Genomic DNA, 18,036 nt, shown 5'->3' with positions numbered 1-18,036 from the left:
TTTTTTACCTTCACCAAGAGGAACCACTACCTGATTTTTAACACCATAAATTAGTTTTGTCTGATTTTTGAGCTTTACATAAATGGAATGATTTAGTATGTATACTCTGTTGTATCTGGCTTCTTTTGCTTAATTTTTTTGTGTGAGATGTGTCTATGTTGTTGTAGCTCATTCATGCTCATTGCTATATAGTATTCCATTGAACAAATATACCACAATCTCACTGTCGATGGACACTGGGGTTGCTTCTTTTATGAATAATGTTACTATTGTAACTGTCTTGTGACACCACCTTTTTGTAAAGTGGACTCCAATCCAAAAATTTATATGCATTTTTTTCCTTTCTCTACAGAACACTATTAGAGAATGGCAAACTGTTTTCTGTATCGCTGCTGCTATTAATGTATTTGGTGCCATTTTCTTCACGCTGTTCGCCAAAGGTGAAGTGCAAAACTGGGCCCTCAGTGACCATCATGGACACAGAAACTGAAGGAACCAATAAATAATCCTGTTTCTATTAATGTATGTTTATCATGTAACCTAAAAGTGCCTTTGATATTTTAATGTGTAAGCATTCTGTATACAAGAAAAATTGTACTTGTATCAAATTTCGAAGGCTTGTAATCCTGAAATGTCATTAGTTGCCAGTTTAGTAAAATTAGCTATTTTTAATTATTAATAACTGTACGATGGAACTTAAACCTTAGGCTCACCTACCTGGCTGCAAGTCAGGCAATATAAAATAAGGGGATTCTACTTATTTTTCAGGGCTATACTTAAAGGAATGAGATGAAATGGACCCCTCTATACCTTTGCTTAATTAAACTAGATAATAATTCTCAGGTCTTGGTAAACACATGTTTTTATCCACTTTCCTCATAAGAATTATTTGTCATCAGCAATCCCTGACACTTAGGTCTCAAACTTTAGCACCTCCGTGGAGCTGCCAACCATTCTATAATTTCACCTGGCAACTGGGCCGAGGGACACATGCCCAGGCAGCTGCCAAGTATTCCCTTTCTGGCTTCCGGGATGGTGCCCAGCATTTACCAGAAGCAGCATCCAAGACCAGGGTCAGTGCCAAGTCTGAACCGTGTTCTTTCCCTGGGGGCTGATCAGGTGTAGATCAAGCCCTGAGTGGTCGGGAGCATGGAGACCCACAACCCTGGTCCCACTGCACCCTCCGCTTTCCCCTCCCAGAGATGTTGATTGGCGTGTGACCCACAAAAGAAAAGTGTGAAGCTCTGTTAACCACATTAATGGCATCCTTGATTAAAACTACCTTCGCGTGGATCAGAGTATAAATTCCAAGTCCTATGTTCTACGAGCTGCACCAGAATTTTAAAACACTTCGTCTCTTCTGTTTGTCTACATGTAAGATTCTGGTTGCAGGTTAAAGGTCACATCACCTGAGACCGGTTGTAATGTAAAGGTGTAATTATCTTTCCACTGATTCCTGAAATCATATTTTTCCAGTTTTTTCCTGGACCATCTTCCAGTGGTTTTTGAACATGCTTTGAGGGCATTTATGTGATTTAGAAGTTGGGTTATGTTTTGTTTTGTTTGTTCAACACTACCTGTAACATTTTAATAACTGGTTAATGTAATATGATGTGAATACATTTCTGTAAACTTATTTTTAAATGTGTAAATAGCTTTAAGTTGCTATAGTAGTATTTCTTTTATAAATCAAAATAAACCCTTTGGGACTGATTTTTGGATCTGACAGTTTGACGATATTTTCTGGTGTGCACAGTGGCTATTTTACATCTCCTGCCATCCTCCTCAAGCCACCAACCTACTTCTACATGTATCCCTGCCATCCCAGACTGAGCACACCTGGGCGATCTAAGTGATGAGCAGCAGAAATCTCTGTTGCCACCTTCCAGCACTTCCTCATCCGGGAAAGGGTCCGCTCTTCTTGCTAAAGCGTAAACCTACATCACTGATTCTATCTGTCCTGCCTCCTCTTAGAGGAGGTAGTTCAATAATTCCTCTTTACTTTGCTCCTTCAATCTTCTTGTTCTTTTCCTTCTGTCTCAAAAACACAGAAGTCTTCTCTAGCCTTTGAAAAACGAAAATACAAAACTTTCCTGGGGACATAAAAACATATATATTACATATATATGTATGTGTGTGTATGTGTGTACACACACACACACACACACACACACACAGAATAGCTCAAAAATGACACTCAAGAAACTGGAATAAGTGGCGAAAATAGGCAACCAGAGGTAGGAAGGAGAATTAATTTTCACTTGACCAAATGTGGCAGTATAACCTATTTGAATAAATACAGCAGTTAAAACACACGCGCGCACACACACACACACACACATTTGTTGCTCAAGCTACTGTAAAATCACCAAGTTTTCAACTGCCTGATGGACATCCCCAACTGGCCATCTTCCTTGTACATAAGGCTTGTTTATATCCATCCTCACTCTCTCACCCCCATCCCCAATAAAAGTGGCTGTTCCTGCCACTTTCCTCATTTCTGTTAAAAGTTTCACTTCCCCAGTTACTTAGACTTGGACCTGGAGTCATTTTTTATTCTTCCTCCTCCATCCTCTCTCAGCCCCAACGCTGTGTCTAATTAACTACCTGTCTTTTCCATTCCAGTTTTTCAAGTCTCTGGAATTTGTTTCTATTCCCTCTGCTACCCCCTACATAAGAGTCTTGTGACTTTTGCTTCCACTTGGAAGGGCAAAGTTAAGTGGTCTCACTGTAGCCAGGTCCTCCTCTGTCCCACTTCCCACCAGTGCAGGGGTAGTGTTTCCGATCCTCCGCATCTCCCTGATCAGGACGTGCTCCTGGGGTGACCTGCCCTGGCTTCCCTTTGCCATCAACCCAATAAACTCTTCCAGGCCAGGCAGCCTACCCTCCTCACTTCCAGGCCCAACCTACTCTGCCCTCACCCCCCACTACACCGTGTTGCAGCTACATTCGGCTACTTTACCCACCGCCTTTCCAGTTTCCCTTCCCCTTCCATACCTTTACTAATTTCATTCCTTGGATGGGGAAGTTCGCACTTCATGACACCTGATTTCTTCCACCCTCCCAGATATCGATGTGGTCTCTGCCTTTGAAACACCACATTATGTATTTATTTATTTTGAGGGGTTTTTCCCTTCTTTATTTTAAACTCAAGGACTCAGGCTCAGTTATGAGGGCGAGAGAATCTCTTCATTCAGCATGCATACCTTCATTCATTTGCCAAATATGGATATCTACTCTTTGCCAGGCAATGGGGATATAGAGATGCATCTGACACAGTCATTGTCCTCCCTGGAGGCCTCCCTGGACCTTAGGCTACTTGATCCCCTTTCTCCTCCATGGCCTTCTCTTTATAATGTATAAGAGCCCACGCCTGTGTCTGTCTCCATTAGATTCATCTCAGTGTGGTCTTCCTCATAACATATGCTTTGTTTTATACTTCAGTTGCTTAATAAATATTTGGACAATAACCTTTTAGTTAAATTGACTGTAAATTGAATTTCTTATCTCATATATATTTTATTCAATGTTGTTTTCTTCTCAAAAAATAGTAAAATAAATGTGCCAACACCTTTTAGTGAAGAAATAATATCCTAACTTCAAAATGTTATAAGTGGCAGTGATTGGTAAATGGTTTTGAAAGAATTTGAGAGCAGCTTAGTTCTACATAGGCAAAAGACTTCTGCTCCCAGTTATGCACTAAATATTTATTGAGCATTCATTATGAGCCAGGCTTTGTTCTTTGCACCTGGGATACAGCAGTGGAAAAAAAGCCAGTCCCTTTTCTCATGGAGCTCACATTCTAATGTATCAAACCTTTTTCTTCATAGGTTCCAGCCTTTAAAACCTTCCATGTAAAATGTCATTATCCACTAAGCAATCAAATCCAGTGGGAATGAGCATGCCAACTGACCTTGAGAGTCCGAGTTATGAAAGAAATTGAGACAGACACTGAAGTCAGCACTTTGTATTAACCATTGTAATGTCTTTCTTACTTCAGCCTTTGTCTCATTTTCAAGAATCAGAAATAGAGATGTTTGAATTTAGACCCTGTTGCAAAGTTAAAAATATCTACTCTTCTCTCTGAGTGAGGCTTCTCACTGCTGTGCAAAATAAAATTCCCCCAATAGAAAAATATTGATAAGAGTACTTAAAATTGATAGCAGGAAGACCGCTATGAGAAATGGCCTGGTTCCTCTCAGGAAAAGCACAAGCACGTAACTAACTGCCTCAGATGAATAGGCGTGGGGTAAATAAATGTCTCATTTCAGCTAAAGAATAAATTATCTTTCTCATAGAAATGTAAATTAAGATGGATCACAAAGCCTTTTCAGATGCCTCTGCCTTTTAGAGTGACCATAAGCAGAAAAGCCAATTATAAAAGTTTGTGCTCTGCGAGGGTTATATAGAAAATACTTTCTAGGAGCTCTGCTATGGAAAGCTGAGCACAGGCAATACTGAAAAGAAATGAGTTGCAACAAACTTTCTGCCACCCTTTTTCATGTGCCTGGATGAGGAAGAACACCAGTAATTTTCCAAACGCCTGTTTACTTTCACTTTATCTTAACGTCGTGGAGGAGGAAACTTAGAAATTCCACGTCACTGTGCCTGTCAGGAAGAAGCCATTATTGCACAACTGAGCTGAAAAAGCATTTAAAGGACCCATTTCCGCTCACACACACTGTCCTGCCATGACGGGCTGTACTTTGTGGCAGCGGAAGCCTACCTTCCTAAATATTGTATTAAATCTTTTCCCAAAGTGCTGTTTTTGGCAGAAGCAACTGAGATATGCCAGCCAGCATTTCCAACAGCCATCACCTTCCAGGATCAAGGGTGCACACTGGCCCCAGTCTTTCTTTAGAGCAGCACAAATAGCCCCCGTTTTAAGCATTTTACAACTTCACAGTCACTCCACAATCTGAAACTTGAGCTTCCCACAGAAGTTTGGTTGAGATCAAAAGCTCTCTGGCTGGAATATATACATAGTCTGGTCTCTTTAATGCTGAAGAACCGTTGTGTGTGAAGTGCTAGAATGCTGTTAAAGGAAATTCAAGTGTGCATGTTGTATAAATTACCTACACAATATCTATTATAATGCTCCCTGACCCTTTTTTTTTTTTTTAACACCAAGAAAACACTTCAGATGTCTGCAGTGCTTTCAGTTGTTCTATCATCGGTGGCAGAAAGTCTATCCTGGGGCATTCACGAGATTCTCTTTTTTACCATCACCAGCTACAGAGAAGCCATATGATTGATAACAGCATTTGTGTAGCACTGTCACATACATTACCTCACTTACTCCTCACAATAACCCTGAATATGCGGGGAGCAAGACCTGGGTGAGCGATATATTCTCTGACTGTTTGTAGAGGGTTTTTGGCCCCACCCAGTCACCTTGGCTCTCAATGCCAACTTCAACCCAGTAAGCCCACTGGCTCAAACCATTATATTAGACCAAAGAAATTCCTTAACGATCTCTGTCCCTAGCATGGAATCAAATGGTTATTTAAAAGAAAATTGTTTCTTATTAATTTTTTTAAAATCCTACAAGAAGACTTGTGCATAAAGGCACACTGGAGATTTTTACCTTCTCCCAGAATAAGTTGTAAACTTCACCCTGGGCCCCAGAGCAACTCACTGGGCATTTGTTGTAACATTATATTAGCTTCATGTATGATATTAGGGAATATTTAATTGTTCTATGATTATTCTGTAGTGTTGTGAGCTTCAGTGTTTTCTGTAAACCTAGGCATGCCAGTACACTACGTAGCTGCTTCTGTGAAAAAATTTAACTCATTATTTCTACTAACACACCAGTTTGAAAATTCCAAAGATTAGGAGACTTTGATCCGGTGCCAAAGACCAACCCTCCCACTCCATGCTGTTACGGAAAAATGAACTCCCTCCAGAAGAGCTGTTGACATTCCATTCTCGGTTGCATGAACCTTGTTATTTCAAATTACGGAAACAGGGGTTTGAGGGGAAGAACCTGTTGCCATTGGGAAGTGTAAGTTCAGAATGCAAGAGAAGAGTAAGTCTAGAAACCTCGGCCTGTGTTTTCTATGCCTCCCCCCCAACATCGTCCTCACTTCCTGCCTCTGTGACAGGCTTCCCTCACAGATGGGGAACTCGAACCATCACCTCTTTTTAATCTTCGCTGTTAGCAGGAATGTTAGCTGCAGAGTCATTGCCAGGGCCCCTGGCTTCTCCATTCTTTCTGGGAGTTTTCCTCAGACACCAGCCCTTCTTCCTATCCTTACGTTTTGACCCACACAGTGAAACACAATCTAAGGAGTCTGGTAAAGAACAATGGTGAGTTTCTCTCCAGGTTTAGACTGGCCTGAGGGGTGTATGTTATAAAATATTCTGAGTTCTTGTTCTTCCACTGTAAGTCTGAGCAGGTTGAAAAGAAGAGGAAGAGGGTGGAATGGACTGAACCAGGACTATCTGAGACTGTCAACTGAATAAAAACTAAAATAAATTAGGAAATAGTGAAGACATGTTCAAAATTCGAATTAGTGGTATCTACTATTCTATTATAAATAACAATATTTGTAAATTTCTCAGAGTAGAGAATCGGTGCCAGGTATTATATGAGGGCTCTTCATTTAATGTTTAATTTCATTCTCCCCACAGCCCTATCATGTAGGTTTCAGTACCACCATTTTTTGATGAGGAAACTGAGAAAGTCACATAGCTAAGTGGCAGCAACAAGATTCAAATCAGGTCTCTCCGATGTTAGAGCAGAATTTCTTTAGTCCTATGCTATGCTGTCTCTATTAAAAATCATTTTGGTGGGGGAAGAGCGAAGATGGTAAAGGGAGTCAAAAATATGTTAATAAAGGAAATTAGAGTTCAAGTGGGGAGCATGCAATAAAGTACATAGATGTCGAATTATAATCTTATATACCTGAAAATTACATAATGGTTATTTACCGATGGTTACCCCAATAAAATTAATTTTTTTAAAAGTAAAGGAATAAGCCTCATTACAATAGGAAAAAAAAATCATGTTTGTACATTGTTGATGAGCACAAAAATTAGTACAACATTTTTTGGAGAGTAATTGGGCAGTATATCAAAATTAAATAAACATTTTCATTGAACCAACAATTCTACCTATAGCAATCTAGCCTAAAAAATACTTAAACAAGCACCAAACATTTTTTGGAATATTGTCAATTTCTCATCAATAAGGACATTGTTAAATAAGTTCTGGTACATTCATAGTAGAGAATACTACACAGCCCTTAAAATGAATGAGAAAGAGCTAAGATAGAGGTGTAGGAGAATGGTCATACATTTTGTTGAATGATGCAAAAGAGTTCCTTAGCAATATACAAATTGTTTTATACTATTTTTGTTAACAAAAAAGCAAATTATATAGATAGACATAGATATAGATATAGATATAAAGATATGTACATAGAAAAAGATCTATTAAGAGTAGTACGTGATATTAGAAAGTGACTAGAAAGAACAAATGTTGGAGAATATCTTTACAGTGTTGGAATGGGAAGAGAGGAATAGATGGATTTCACTACATTAAGTATTTCTGTTCATCAAAATATACCAGACAAAGTTAATGGATGACAGACTGCAGGAGAGATTATAACATCTTGTCACTATAAGAGGTTAATATCTAAAATATTCAAAGAGCTCTTGCAGATCAACAAGAAAAAGGCAGAAAACTCAAAAAGAAAAATGAGCAAGCAATGAAAAGACAACTCACTTGACAGAAGGCCAGATGTCAAACAAGAATATGAAGAGATGATCAAACTCCTAGTAATTATAGAAACAAAAAGAAATGCGAACTAAAACTATCACGAGATATTACTTTAGATAGGATTGGCATAAATTAGAAAGTTTGATGCTACCCAGTGTTGGTAAAGGATGTGGGAAGGTGAAAATTCTTGTCTACAAGAAGAAAGGCAAGACTATAAACTGGCATATCCATTCCAGAAAGCAAAATATTTGTATTTAAATTAAATAAGAATACATATTTTGATTCTGTACAATGCCCCACAGCTGGGTATATGTCACAGTGATTCTTGCTCAAGTTCTTCAGGGAGCATATATAACACACTGTTTATTGTAACAGAGTTGGAGGCAACCAAGATGTCCCTCACTAGGGAAATATATGAGTTAAATGTGGTGAATGTTTACTATGGAATAATATCACCACTCAGGAACATGCAGAGACCTCAAAAAGTATTGAGTGAAAAGAACACTTATAGCCCAATACCACTTCTGAAATTTAAGAACCCATACAAAAAATATGATATTTTCCAAAGATACTTGCATAATTTAGAACACATAGTAAACACATTAGAGTGAGTGGCAGGGCAGGGGAGGAGAATGAGTAGAGATGGGGGAAGGGGGAAATTAAAAACAAGACAGTGGGTTTGCGCTAAACATAAGATTCTATAAACAGAAGGGTATGAGATAAAAATAATTTTTAAGCAGTACTCTGCAGGTGTTGAAGTTGTGCAGGGGAAAAATACTTCACTTTCTCATTTTTAGCCTTCTGAATTATTTAAATATTTTTACAATGAATGTGCATTACTTTGATAATTAAAATGTTACAGAAGAGTAGTTTTGGAGACTATTAGAGAAATGTTCATAATATATTACTAGGTATAGTGTGATTACATTTTTTAATAACAGCTTTATTGAGATATAATTCATACACTATAAAATCCACCTTTTAAAAAATGTACAATTCAGTAGTTTTTAGTACATTCACAGAGTTGTGCAACTACCCCATAATCTAATTCCAGAACATTTCATCACTCCAAAAAGAAACTTCTGTACACTAGCAATCACTCCCCTTTCCCCCCCCAGCCCCCCCCCCCCCCCCCCGCCCCCCAGGCCATTCCACAGCTAATCTACTTTCCATCTCTATAGATTTTCCTATTCTGGACATTTGATACAAATGAAATCATATAGCATGTGGTCTGTGTGTGTCTGGCTTCAGTAATAGATCATGAACATTTCTCTAATAGTCTCCAAAACTACTCTTGGCACATTTTCAAAGTTCACCTATGTTGTAACATGTATCATACATTGCCAAATAATGTTCTATTGAATGAATGTGCCACTTTTTGTTTATCCATTCATCAGTTTATGGACATATTTGGGTTGTTTCCTTTTTGGCAGTTATGAATACTGCGGTTATGAACATTCATGTACAGGTGTTTTGTGTGGGCATATGTTTACAATTCTCTTGAATACAGTGATTCCATTTTTGTTTAAATAAAATATGCGTAGGTTAAAAAAAAACTAAATATGTACACCAAAGTTAACAGAGATTACTTCTGGATAGTAGGATAACAGGTAATTAAAATGTTTTCTCCTTTGTGCTTTCTTATTTTTTAAAATTTTCAAAAATAAAAATTATTTATTTTAATCAGGAAAAAATACATTGTTTAAAAAAAGTACAAAAACTTAGGGTCAGCCCCAGAACTGATTGTTCTCCTGGCTTTTGCACCACGAACTCTAGGCAGGAGTTCCCCACCCTCCAGCTTCATCTCCCTATAAACTTTACACCTCAGCCTGGGCTAGAGTGGCTTCTTCGGCCTACAAAGTGGCCCTTGTTGATATTCAGGTCAGCCCACAGGCCATGTCAAATGACTTACGTTTACTTGCCAAAAAAAACCAGACACCGTTGGCGAATGCCATTCAGTTGTTACTTTCTCTACTCCCTTATCCCAGTATAATGTCCACCATATATTTACTGTAAAGATTTTATATTTTTAAAAACTGCTTTTAAAGAACTAATTATTAAAGCATTCTCTCTCGCTTTCTCTCGCTCTCTCTTTCTCTCTCTCTCCCTCCCTCCCTCCCTCCTCCTCCCCCTGCCCCTCCCCCTCTCCCTCTCCCCTTCAGAAGCTTGGAATACACTGCAGTTTCACTGCCCTAGAAACCACTCACAGCGCGCGGATCATTTTACGCTGGACACCACAGCCGTCCTCCAGATTTGAGCCACTTGGTGGCGAAACATGAACTACGGTCACTTCCCATCAGGGTGGGGTGGAGTAGATATTTACAGATCTCGGGAAACTTGAATTGACTCATATTTTAGCTGACTCGTGAATCAGAACTATCAAAGACTAGATTTATTTTCTCCGAGGAGAGAGGATTATTAGAGCAACCATCTCTGCGCGCTCGTAGAGAGGAAACACAAAGAGAAGAATAGAGAATGACTCAGCCGGGGCGGCGGGGCGGGCACCGGCCTCCGGAACAATGGAAAGTCACAGCGGGGCCTCGGAACCGGCCGCTGGCGGCATCTACACCCGCCCGCCGCGTCTACACCCGCCGGAGGAGGGAGGGGCGACCCGCAGCTCGCGGCAGCAGGGGCGCTAAAAAACAATGCCCATTTCTTGGTTTTTAACCTAAAATGCAGAACTAGCTCTTAAGATGACAATATAACAATGATAAATTTGTAAAACCCACAGGAGCAGTGGAATCCAAAAGCACAGGTCCCGGGGCTCGTTCCCAGAGGCCAGGGTCACCGCACTAGCAAACTGCAGAGGCCCGGGTACCCCAAACCGACTCCTCTCCCGCTCCCGCGCCACCCCGCCCAGCCTGCACCCGTTTTTGTAACTCACCTGAAAAAAGGCACTATGGCAAACCTTTGCTCCCAGGCCAGGGTAAAGGGTTCACTAAGGTTGGAAGAGCCGGCTTCGACTGTACAGGACAGGAATCTGTCTTTTCAGGCAGGAACAGGGACGCGGGGAAGACGCTGGCTTGAGGCCTGGTGGTTAGAAAATCGTTTCTGGAAAATGCAATGTCTCCTACAGAATGTGTCGGGCTTAGGGATTCTTGCCCGGGACTCAGTTACTCTCGAGGAACACAGCAGCTGCAGCCAAGTTTAGAAAATCAATAGAATATTTAATACCCTCGTTTGGTCGTTGGCGCGCTTGCCGGTGTGGGGGATGAAAACCTGTCCTCGCTGGGACAGGCCAGCTCTGAGTATGTTGGGGCCCACCAGTGTCCCCAGGGTGGGCGGGGGCCCCACGACCACCCCCAGCTGCCCAGGTGTTTCCAGGAGTCCTGTCTGAGTGCAGCCCAGGCAGTCTTGCAGGTCGCGCCCCAGCTCTGAGAGCCGAGTGGAATGGCACGAGGTCAGGGAGGACATGCCCTGCGAGGAAAGGGGACCTCACCTCCGCGTACAACTGCGCTGTTGGTGCCCCTCGACCCCTGGAGTCTGGGCTACCCCGCGCCCTGCCCAGAACAGCTTCCTGCCAGGCCCAAAGCCCAGAATGCCACCCAAACTGAAATTTGCACCTCTAAATCTCTCTGCTCATATCCAAAAACACATACCCCCCATGCACTGATATCCCTAATGCCCCATATGCAAATCCCTCTCCTTTTCCCATAGATGAGATGACCATATGGCTTACCATCCAAACCACGACTTTTAAGAGGGAAAGGAATGCTATTAATGATTACACCTGGACAGAAAATCGGGCTGGGGCAAGCCAGGATCGCCTTAGGGGATTTGAGCAATTTATCTAAATTCAGAAAACATGTTTTTATTCTTCACTTTCTCCCAGTGAAAGGGAAGGAGGGAGGGAAGCTGGTGGAGGTGCATGTTAAAAAGAAAATAAAGCCTAATTCAGCACTACATTTTGAAAAAATATCCTATTTTATTAGAAACACTTAGACTTAGTTAATATATTTTGCACCACTTTTGTTAAATGCTTGGAGATTTATTCGTAAATGCTGCAACAATTTCTGCGGACATCAGCCAAGCAGGGTTCGCAAGTGTTGCAGGAGATGTGGAAGTAGCCTGACTGTGCCAGACTGACCTGCCGAGGGTAGTACTTCCCACAGGATTCAATCTGTGCATTATCTTTATGTCCATGTAGTTATTACATATATACAGATTTTGAAAAAAATAATTTTTGTCCCCCCTAGTAGTGGCATTCTAGCTGCCTGTTTCGTGTAGTCAGCAATAGCCTACCAATTTTTTTTTTTTAAACAAACTCATAGCACATACTATGTGCAGGCACTTTATGTTCTAAGAACTTTCCATATATTAACTCATTTAATCCTCACAACAACCCTTTGAAGTATAGTGTTATCATTCCCGTTTTACAGAAAGGGAACTCGAGGCAAAGAGAGGTTAAGGAAATTGTCCCAAATCTCACCTCTAATAAATTGCACAGATGGGATTGCAACCCAGGATTACATACACCCAAGTACTAAACTATGCTGACCGGACTATGAACACTTCCTAAGAACAATAGGAGACTTGAGAACTGGCTTAAGTAAGCTCATTTGCTAAAGTACTTAAAGATGTGTTTTACTGGTGCCCATAGCTCTTTACTAAATGTTCCCATCAGCCGTTCCAGAATAAAGCTGCTAGTAGGATTCACCACAGTGGTGGTATAAGGCCTTCAGGAGTGTGATCCAGTCTTTTCCTCTAACCCTCAGCTCCCACTAACCTACAATTCCAGTTTACGCTTTCCTGCCGTAGCATTTTCCCTGTGCTTTTCTCTCCACTTAAAACATCTCCCAAGTCTCCCAAGCCAGTTCTTGCCACTTGACTTCTTTTATTGAAATCCCATCTACCTTTAAGGCTCAGATCAAACTGGCATTCTGTCATCACACAAGACAAGCTCTCTCCGAAATCTGAAATCCTGCAGTCTTATTATCAGCACCACTCACATGCCTACATATCTTATCTCCCCTACTCAGTCAGCAATTTCTTTTTCCCACAACAGTTAGCACAGCACATTTTCACATAAATGGTTCTCAGTGAATGCATAGCCCCACATTGTTTGCACTTCATCCATCCTCTTTATTAAATACCTGCAAAGAAAAATGATGCATTGATTATTTCAAAGAGAAGACTTCCTTCTTCTGAAAGAATCACGATTTTATTCAGGTATGTGACCCTCTCCAGTTCTGAGCCAGTGCTGCCCAATAGAAATATAAAGCAAGTTGCATCTGTAATTTTAAATTTTCTAGTAGCCATATTAAAAAAGTAAAAATAAACAGGTGAAATTAATTTTAATAATAAATTTTATTTAACCCAGTATACCCAACATGTCATCATTTCAACATGTAATCAATATGAAAAAAACATTAAAGAGATATGTGGACAAAAACCGGTTTCTATAGAAAATAACCTCCCAGGGTAATCAGATCATAGGTTCCTAACTGGGCAGGTCATGGCGGGTAGTAATGACCCAGGCCTATAGCTTTTTAAAAAATTTTTTTGTATTTCCTTTTCTTTTTTTCCATATAACTCCTTTAGGAAAAGGCTTATCTTTGCCATAAGCAAGCCGTGTCCATCGTTTCTGTGCACCTAGGTTCACACATCTTTGAAATGCCCTCTTTCAGATCCCTCCTAGTAAGTGAAAGTGTGAGCTTAACTGTCCTGTAATCCAATCCCCACCTTGCTTTCTCCCACCTTCGTGTAATCTTCCTTACATTCTGTCCTTCATCTCAAATACAAGAAAGAAACTGCAAGACTTATTCTTGAGAGCATTTGAAATGCTGCTTCTGCAATTGTCATTAGTTTGGCTCAAATAAACTCATAAAAATTTTCTACAAAGTTGGGCATTTCTTACATCTACAGATATTTTCTTTGAGAGAGAGAGAGAGAGAGAGAGAGAGAGAGAGAGGTTTCGGAACATGATGAGTATTTTAGACTTAAAGCATATCTTAATTCAGACTGACACTTCAAGTGCCCAGTGGCCACATGTGACTAGTAGTTTCTATATGAGACAAAGTAGTCTAAGCCCCTCAACTTGGCATTCCCATGGCCAGCAATACTGGTCCAGGAGTGGTAGTCTGGGCACCTAAGTTGGGCTGATCAGACTGAAGCAGAGGAGTTATAGTCCGTGTTTGGGAGAGGTGTCCGCCTACTAGTAGTGACAAGGGAAGCCTGTAGCTTTGACTGCCTGGCAGCCTATGTGGGAACCATCTTGGAACCATGAGGGGAACTGGCAAGACTGGTGTTGGGATGACACGAACATTGAGGACGGCAGGAATGAGGAGGCAGAAAAACCCTGTATCCTTAATGACATCACTGAGGCACTCACTGATCACACGAGGACTGGAGTTCACCCTACTTGTGGTTATGAAGACTAATAAATTTCCCTTTTGAGCCATACTGAGTCAGAGTTTTCTGTAGCCTCCCAACATCCCAACCTTGAATGCAGGTCTGCAGCCTTCTCTAGGCCCAGGCTTCTCCCTCAGGGTGCCTCTCAAGACTGGCAGCTAATTCTTTTGGACCCTGCTTAGCTTCTTTCAGTGGCCTAGCGGTGGCAACTGCCAGTGGATTAGAAGTAAAGACCCCCAAACATGCTGGCACTTGTGAAGGCCTCACCAGGCAGGTGGGTCAGTGCAGGTGCAGTTGTCATCTGAAGGCATAGAAAGCCCTTCGCAGGGACAGCCATGGCCACACTGACCTCGCAAGCTAGCCAGCGCTTGCTCCGTCTGCCAGGGCAGGCATTTGTCACAGCCCTTCATCACCTCTCCTGGAACCCATAGACCCTGGGGTTGGACCAAAGGTGGATAAGCACGAGCCCTTTGCCAGGAGGCAGCTCAGGAAGCCACACTTTACACTGTGATATGGCAGCTTTTTCTGGCAGGGTGCTAAAGATAGGATTAGGTATCCTATGCTAACTGCTGGTGCAAGAAATTTAGAAGAAAGGTCAGAAGGGTTGACAAGAGCACTGATAACTACAGGGCCATAAACTGAAGAGAAGCGGCAACAAGGAAAATGGACTGAAAAAATGCCACCACAGGAGGGAGATAAAATTGCATTGTTTACAAGCAGCAGCACTGTGTGAACGAACGCGCTCTGAGTCAAACAGAACAGTTCCCTTACAATGCACACAGGTCTTACAGCCCCAAAACTGGAAGGGAAGGCAGAGCCACAAATACTCAAGCCTCTTTCCCCAGAGACTATGCACTTTGCACCAGTTGGTGAAACTTTGGCCACATGGTATAGTGAGATGAATATGGCATCAGGACCTGAGATCTGCCGCTCCAGGCTAGTGCAACAGTGGGCAAGTTATGAGGCCTCTGTGAGGCTCAGTCTCAAAAATTAGCATCATTATGTCAATCTCACTGCTTTGTGAAGCTTGTGTTCTTAAATGCGCATGAAGCCCCCCATCAGCTATAAGGGCTGTAAATATTCACTGTTATGATGTCTTTTATGAGAAAAAAAATAGTTCTGGTGGGTTTTTCATATCCAGAAGCTACTATCTAATATGCACGTCTGAAGAATAAATGACACATATAAGTGTTTTTAATAAAATTGCATGTTCTTACAGCATTTATTCCGATCAACTTTCTCTGTGGACTCTAGTTCCTGCCTTACAAAATGAGAGCTCCGATTCTCATTCTGCGCACTGCAGAGGGCTGGAGTGACGGCCAGATGAGGTTACAGATCCACAAGGTTTACTAAGATGTAGAGCTTATGTATCAGGAGTATTGCCTCCAAAATACTTATAGCAACTAATTGCAAAAGAGCTTGCCAGGGTGTGGGATCCAACTCCTGTTTTCTGAAATGTCTCAAACATTGGAAACTACAGAAAAGAATATGACAGACATATTACCATCTGTTAAATCGGGATGATAGTCATATGGTAGTCGTATTACTTTCTGTACTTCTCAGTGTTTGAAATGTTTCATAAAACAATTTTTTTTAAAAGGCCTAAGTCAAGTATTAACATCTTTTGGATGCAACCCTCCATACACTACATCCCGAACATTGAATTAGAGACTATTTCTCTGTATCTCTGTGACACTGTGCTAACTTCTGTTAAATCACGTATTACATCTCATTATAACTTCTCATTACCCCAGGTTTTGAGCAGTTTGAGGGGAGGAACCAAGTCCTTCATCTCTGTCTCCGCCTCAAGCCTCAACCCTGTCATATTGTCGGGCTTAATAAATGTCTCAGGAAATTAAACTAAGTAAATTAATATGAATGAAAGACTGGATTTTCTCTAAGCCTTCACCAACAACCAGAGCCTTCTCTCCTCACCAAGACTGTTTCTCCTCTCCATTTCTCTTTCACAATAGATACAAATTTCTCTGAATGTTTAAACTCTTTATGGCTAAGAAAAATCTGATAGTCACATATCAGAGAACTGTGCTTCATTTAAAATTGATTTACATAGTGCTATAGACAATGTTTGTGTCCCCCTCAAAATGCATATGTTGAAACCTAATCCCCAATGTGATGGTATTTGGAGGTGGGGCCTTTGGAAAGTGATTAGGTCATGAAAAAAGAACCTATCAATTGTAATAATGCCCTTATAACAGAGACCCTAGAAAGCTCCTTTGCCCCTTCTGCCGCAGCTTATAGCAGCTGTCTATAAGCCAGGAAGCAGGCTCTCAGCAGGCCCCAAATCTGCCAGAATCTTGATCTTGGACTTCCCAGCCTCCAGAACTTGAAGAAATAAATGCTGTTTATAAGCCATCCAGGCTACAGCAGCTCAAATAGACTAAGACACATATACTAAAACTGCAAAAGAAAAGGCAAACTCAATTAGAACATCACTTTTTCTCTATATATTCAAGACTGTAAATACAAATTTGAAAATATGGTCGCTGTTTGCTCTTCCCAGGAAAAGGCCATGTGCAGTTCAAGCGCAAGGATCGGGAAGCCCAATGGCGAGAAGCCTGAGGAGTTTGAGTCTGGCACCTCCCAGGCTCTCCTTGAGCTGGAAATGAACTCGGACCTCAAGATGCAGCTACGGGAGCTGAATATAACAGCAGCCAAGGAAATTGAAGTTGGTGGTAGTCGGAAAGCTATTATAATCTTTGTTCCTGTTCCTCAACTGAAATCTTTCCAAAAATCCAAGCGGGGCTAGCATGTGAACTGAAGAAAAAGTTCAGTGGGAAGCACGTTGTCTTTATTGTTCAGAGGAGAAACCTGCCTAAGCCAACTCGAAAAAGCCATACGAAAAAATAAACATAAGCGTCATAAGAGCCACACTCTGACAGCCGTGCACCATGCGATCTTGGAGGACTTGGTTTTCCCAAGTGAAACTGTGGGCAAGAGAATTTGGGTGAAACTGGATGGCAGGCTGCTTATAAACGTTCATTTGGGTAAAGCACAGCAGAACAACGTGGAACACAAGGATGGAACTTTTTCTGAGGTCCATAAGAAGCTCACCCGCAAGGATGTTAACTTTGAATTACCAGAGTTTCAGTTGTAAACAAAAATAGCCAAATAAAATACCATTCACACACAAAAGAGGAAGCGAGAGAGAGAGAGAGAGAGAGAGAAGAAAGATGGTAACTTTTTAACATTGATAATCCAACCAATCCGTCGCATGCCACGGTTCCTCTGTTCAGAAGACAAAGGTCTACACACTTGGAGAAGATTTATATTGTTTGTACACAAGAACAAACCCCTTTTGATAAGATTATTGTCTTTTTTATTATTTTATAGTTATAATATTCAACCAGTATGACTGAAATCAGATAGTAGAGTCAAACTCCCCGCCATCCTACAGCATAGTGAGTTTTCTTGATCACCTACACTGCCCTTCCTAATACATATTTAACTGAATACTTGTTCTCAGTCTCATTATAAAGAAAGGCAATTAATTGTCTTTAAGGTTAAAATTAATATGCTAAAAACTTCATAATCGGTTATTGCACACTTCCTGAAATTCCCCTACTTTATAGTTGGCCAAGCTATTCCAAATGATATTATCGAAGACAAAAGCTGGTATAGCTGGTTCTGGGTGCAATTGCTTTATTTAATGTCCTTGCTTACCTTTCCAGTCCCATCTGCTGCCTCTCCCTAGCCACACCTTGCAAGGCAGCCATGCTGAGTAAGTCATTCTCTTTCTGATCTCCTTGCCTTTACATATATTATTTCTTCGGCCTACATTAGAATGTCTCTACTCATCTCCCAAGACTCAGGTCCATTGTCACCTCTTCAGGGCTCTGGGGAACTTCTCTGAGCCCTCCTTGCTCCATCAATCATTGGACATCCTATAATTTCAATACTCACCTCTTTGCTGGAATTATCTCTTCCCATGTCTTGTCTCC

At 41.1% G+C, this 18,036-nt stretch overlaps 2 protein-coding genes and 1 pseudogene across 4 annotated transcripts in view; 2 read left to right on the top strand and 1 right to left on the bottom strand.

The window, feature by feature from the left end:
• SLC17A5 (solute carrier family 17 member 5) overlaps nucleotides 1-1,726 on the top strand; it is a 51,853-nt gene extending 50,127 nt beyond the window's left edge. For 2 of the 3 annotated variants that reach the window (XM_019749319.2, XM_074333205.1), the window contains one exon: nucleotides 353-1,726. In XM_019749319.2, coding sequence (XP_019604878.1) covers nucleotides 353-490 — 138 coding nt within the window. In that variant the 3' untranslated portion in view covers nucleotides 491-1,726. The remainder of the gene's footprint in view (nucleotides 1-352) is intronic. The other variant, XM_074333206.1, reaches the window with a different exon arrangement.
• The window catches only part of CD109 (CD109 molecule), a 207,649-nt gene extending 196,870 nt beyond the window's left edge, over nucleotides 1-10,779 (bottom strand). Inside the window, exon 1 of the mRNA XM_019749315.2 lies at nucleotides 10,611-10,779. The gene's annotated coding sequence lies outside the window, so the exon portion shown is untranslated. The remainder of the gene's footprint in view (nucleotides 1-10,610) is intronic.
• Nucleotides 10,780-16,607: 5,828 nt separating this feature from the next.
• Nucleotides 16,608-17,192, top strand: LOC109456834 (small ribosomal subunit protein eS7; annotated as a pseudogene).
• Nucleotides 17,193-18,036: the final 844 nt, after the last annotated feature.

Source organism: Rhinolophus sinicus, linkage group LG05 (genome assembly GCF_036562045.2).
Source record: "Rhinolophus sinicus isolate RSC01 linkage group LG05, ASM3656204v1, whole genome shotgun sequence".
Taxonomy (NCBI): Eukaryota; Metazoa; Chordata; class Mammalia; order Chiroptera; family Rhinolophidae; genus Rhinolophus; species Rhinolophus sinicus.
The sequence above is the reverse complement of the archived record's forward strand: the minus strand, read 5'-3'. Positions and strand labels throughout refer to the sequence as shown.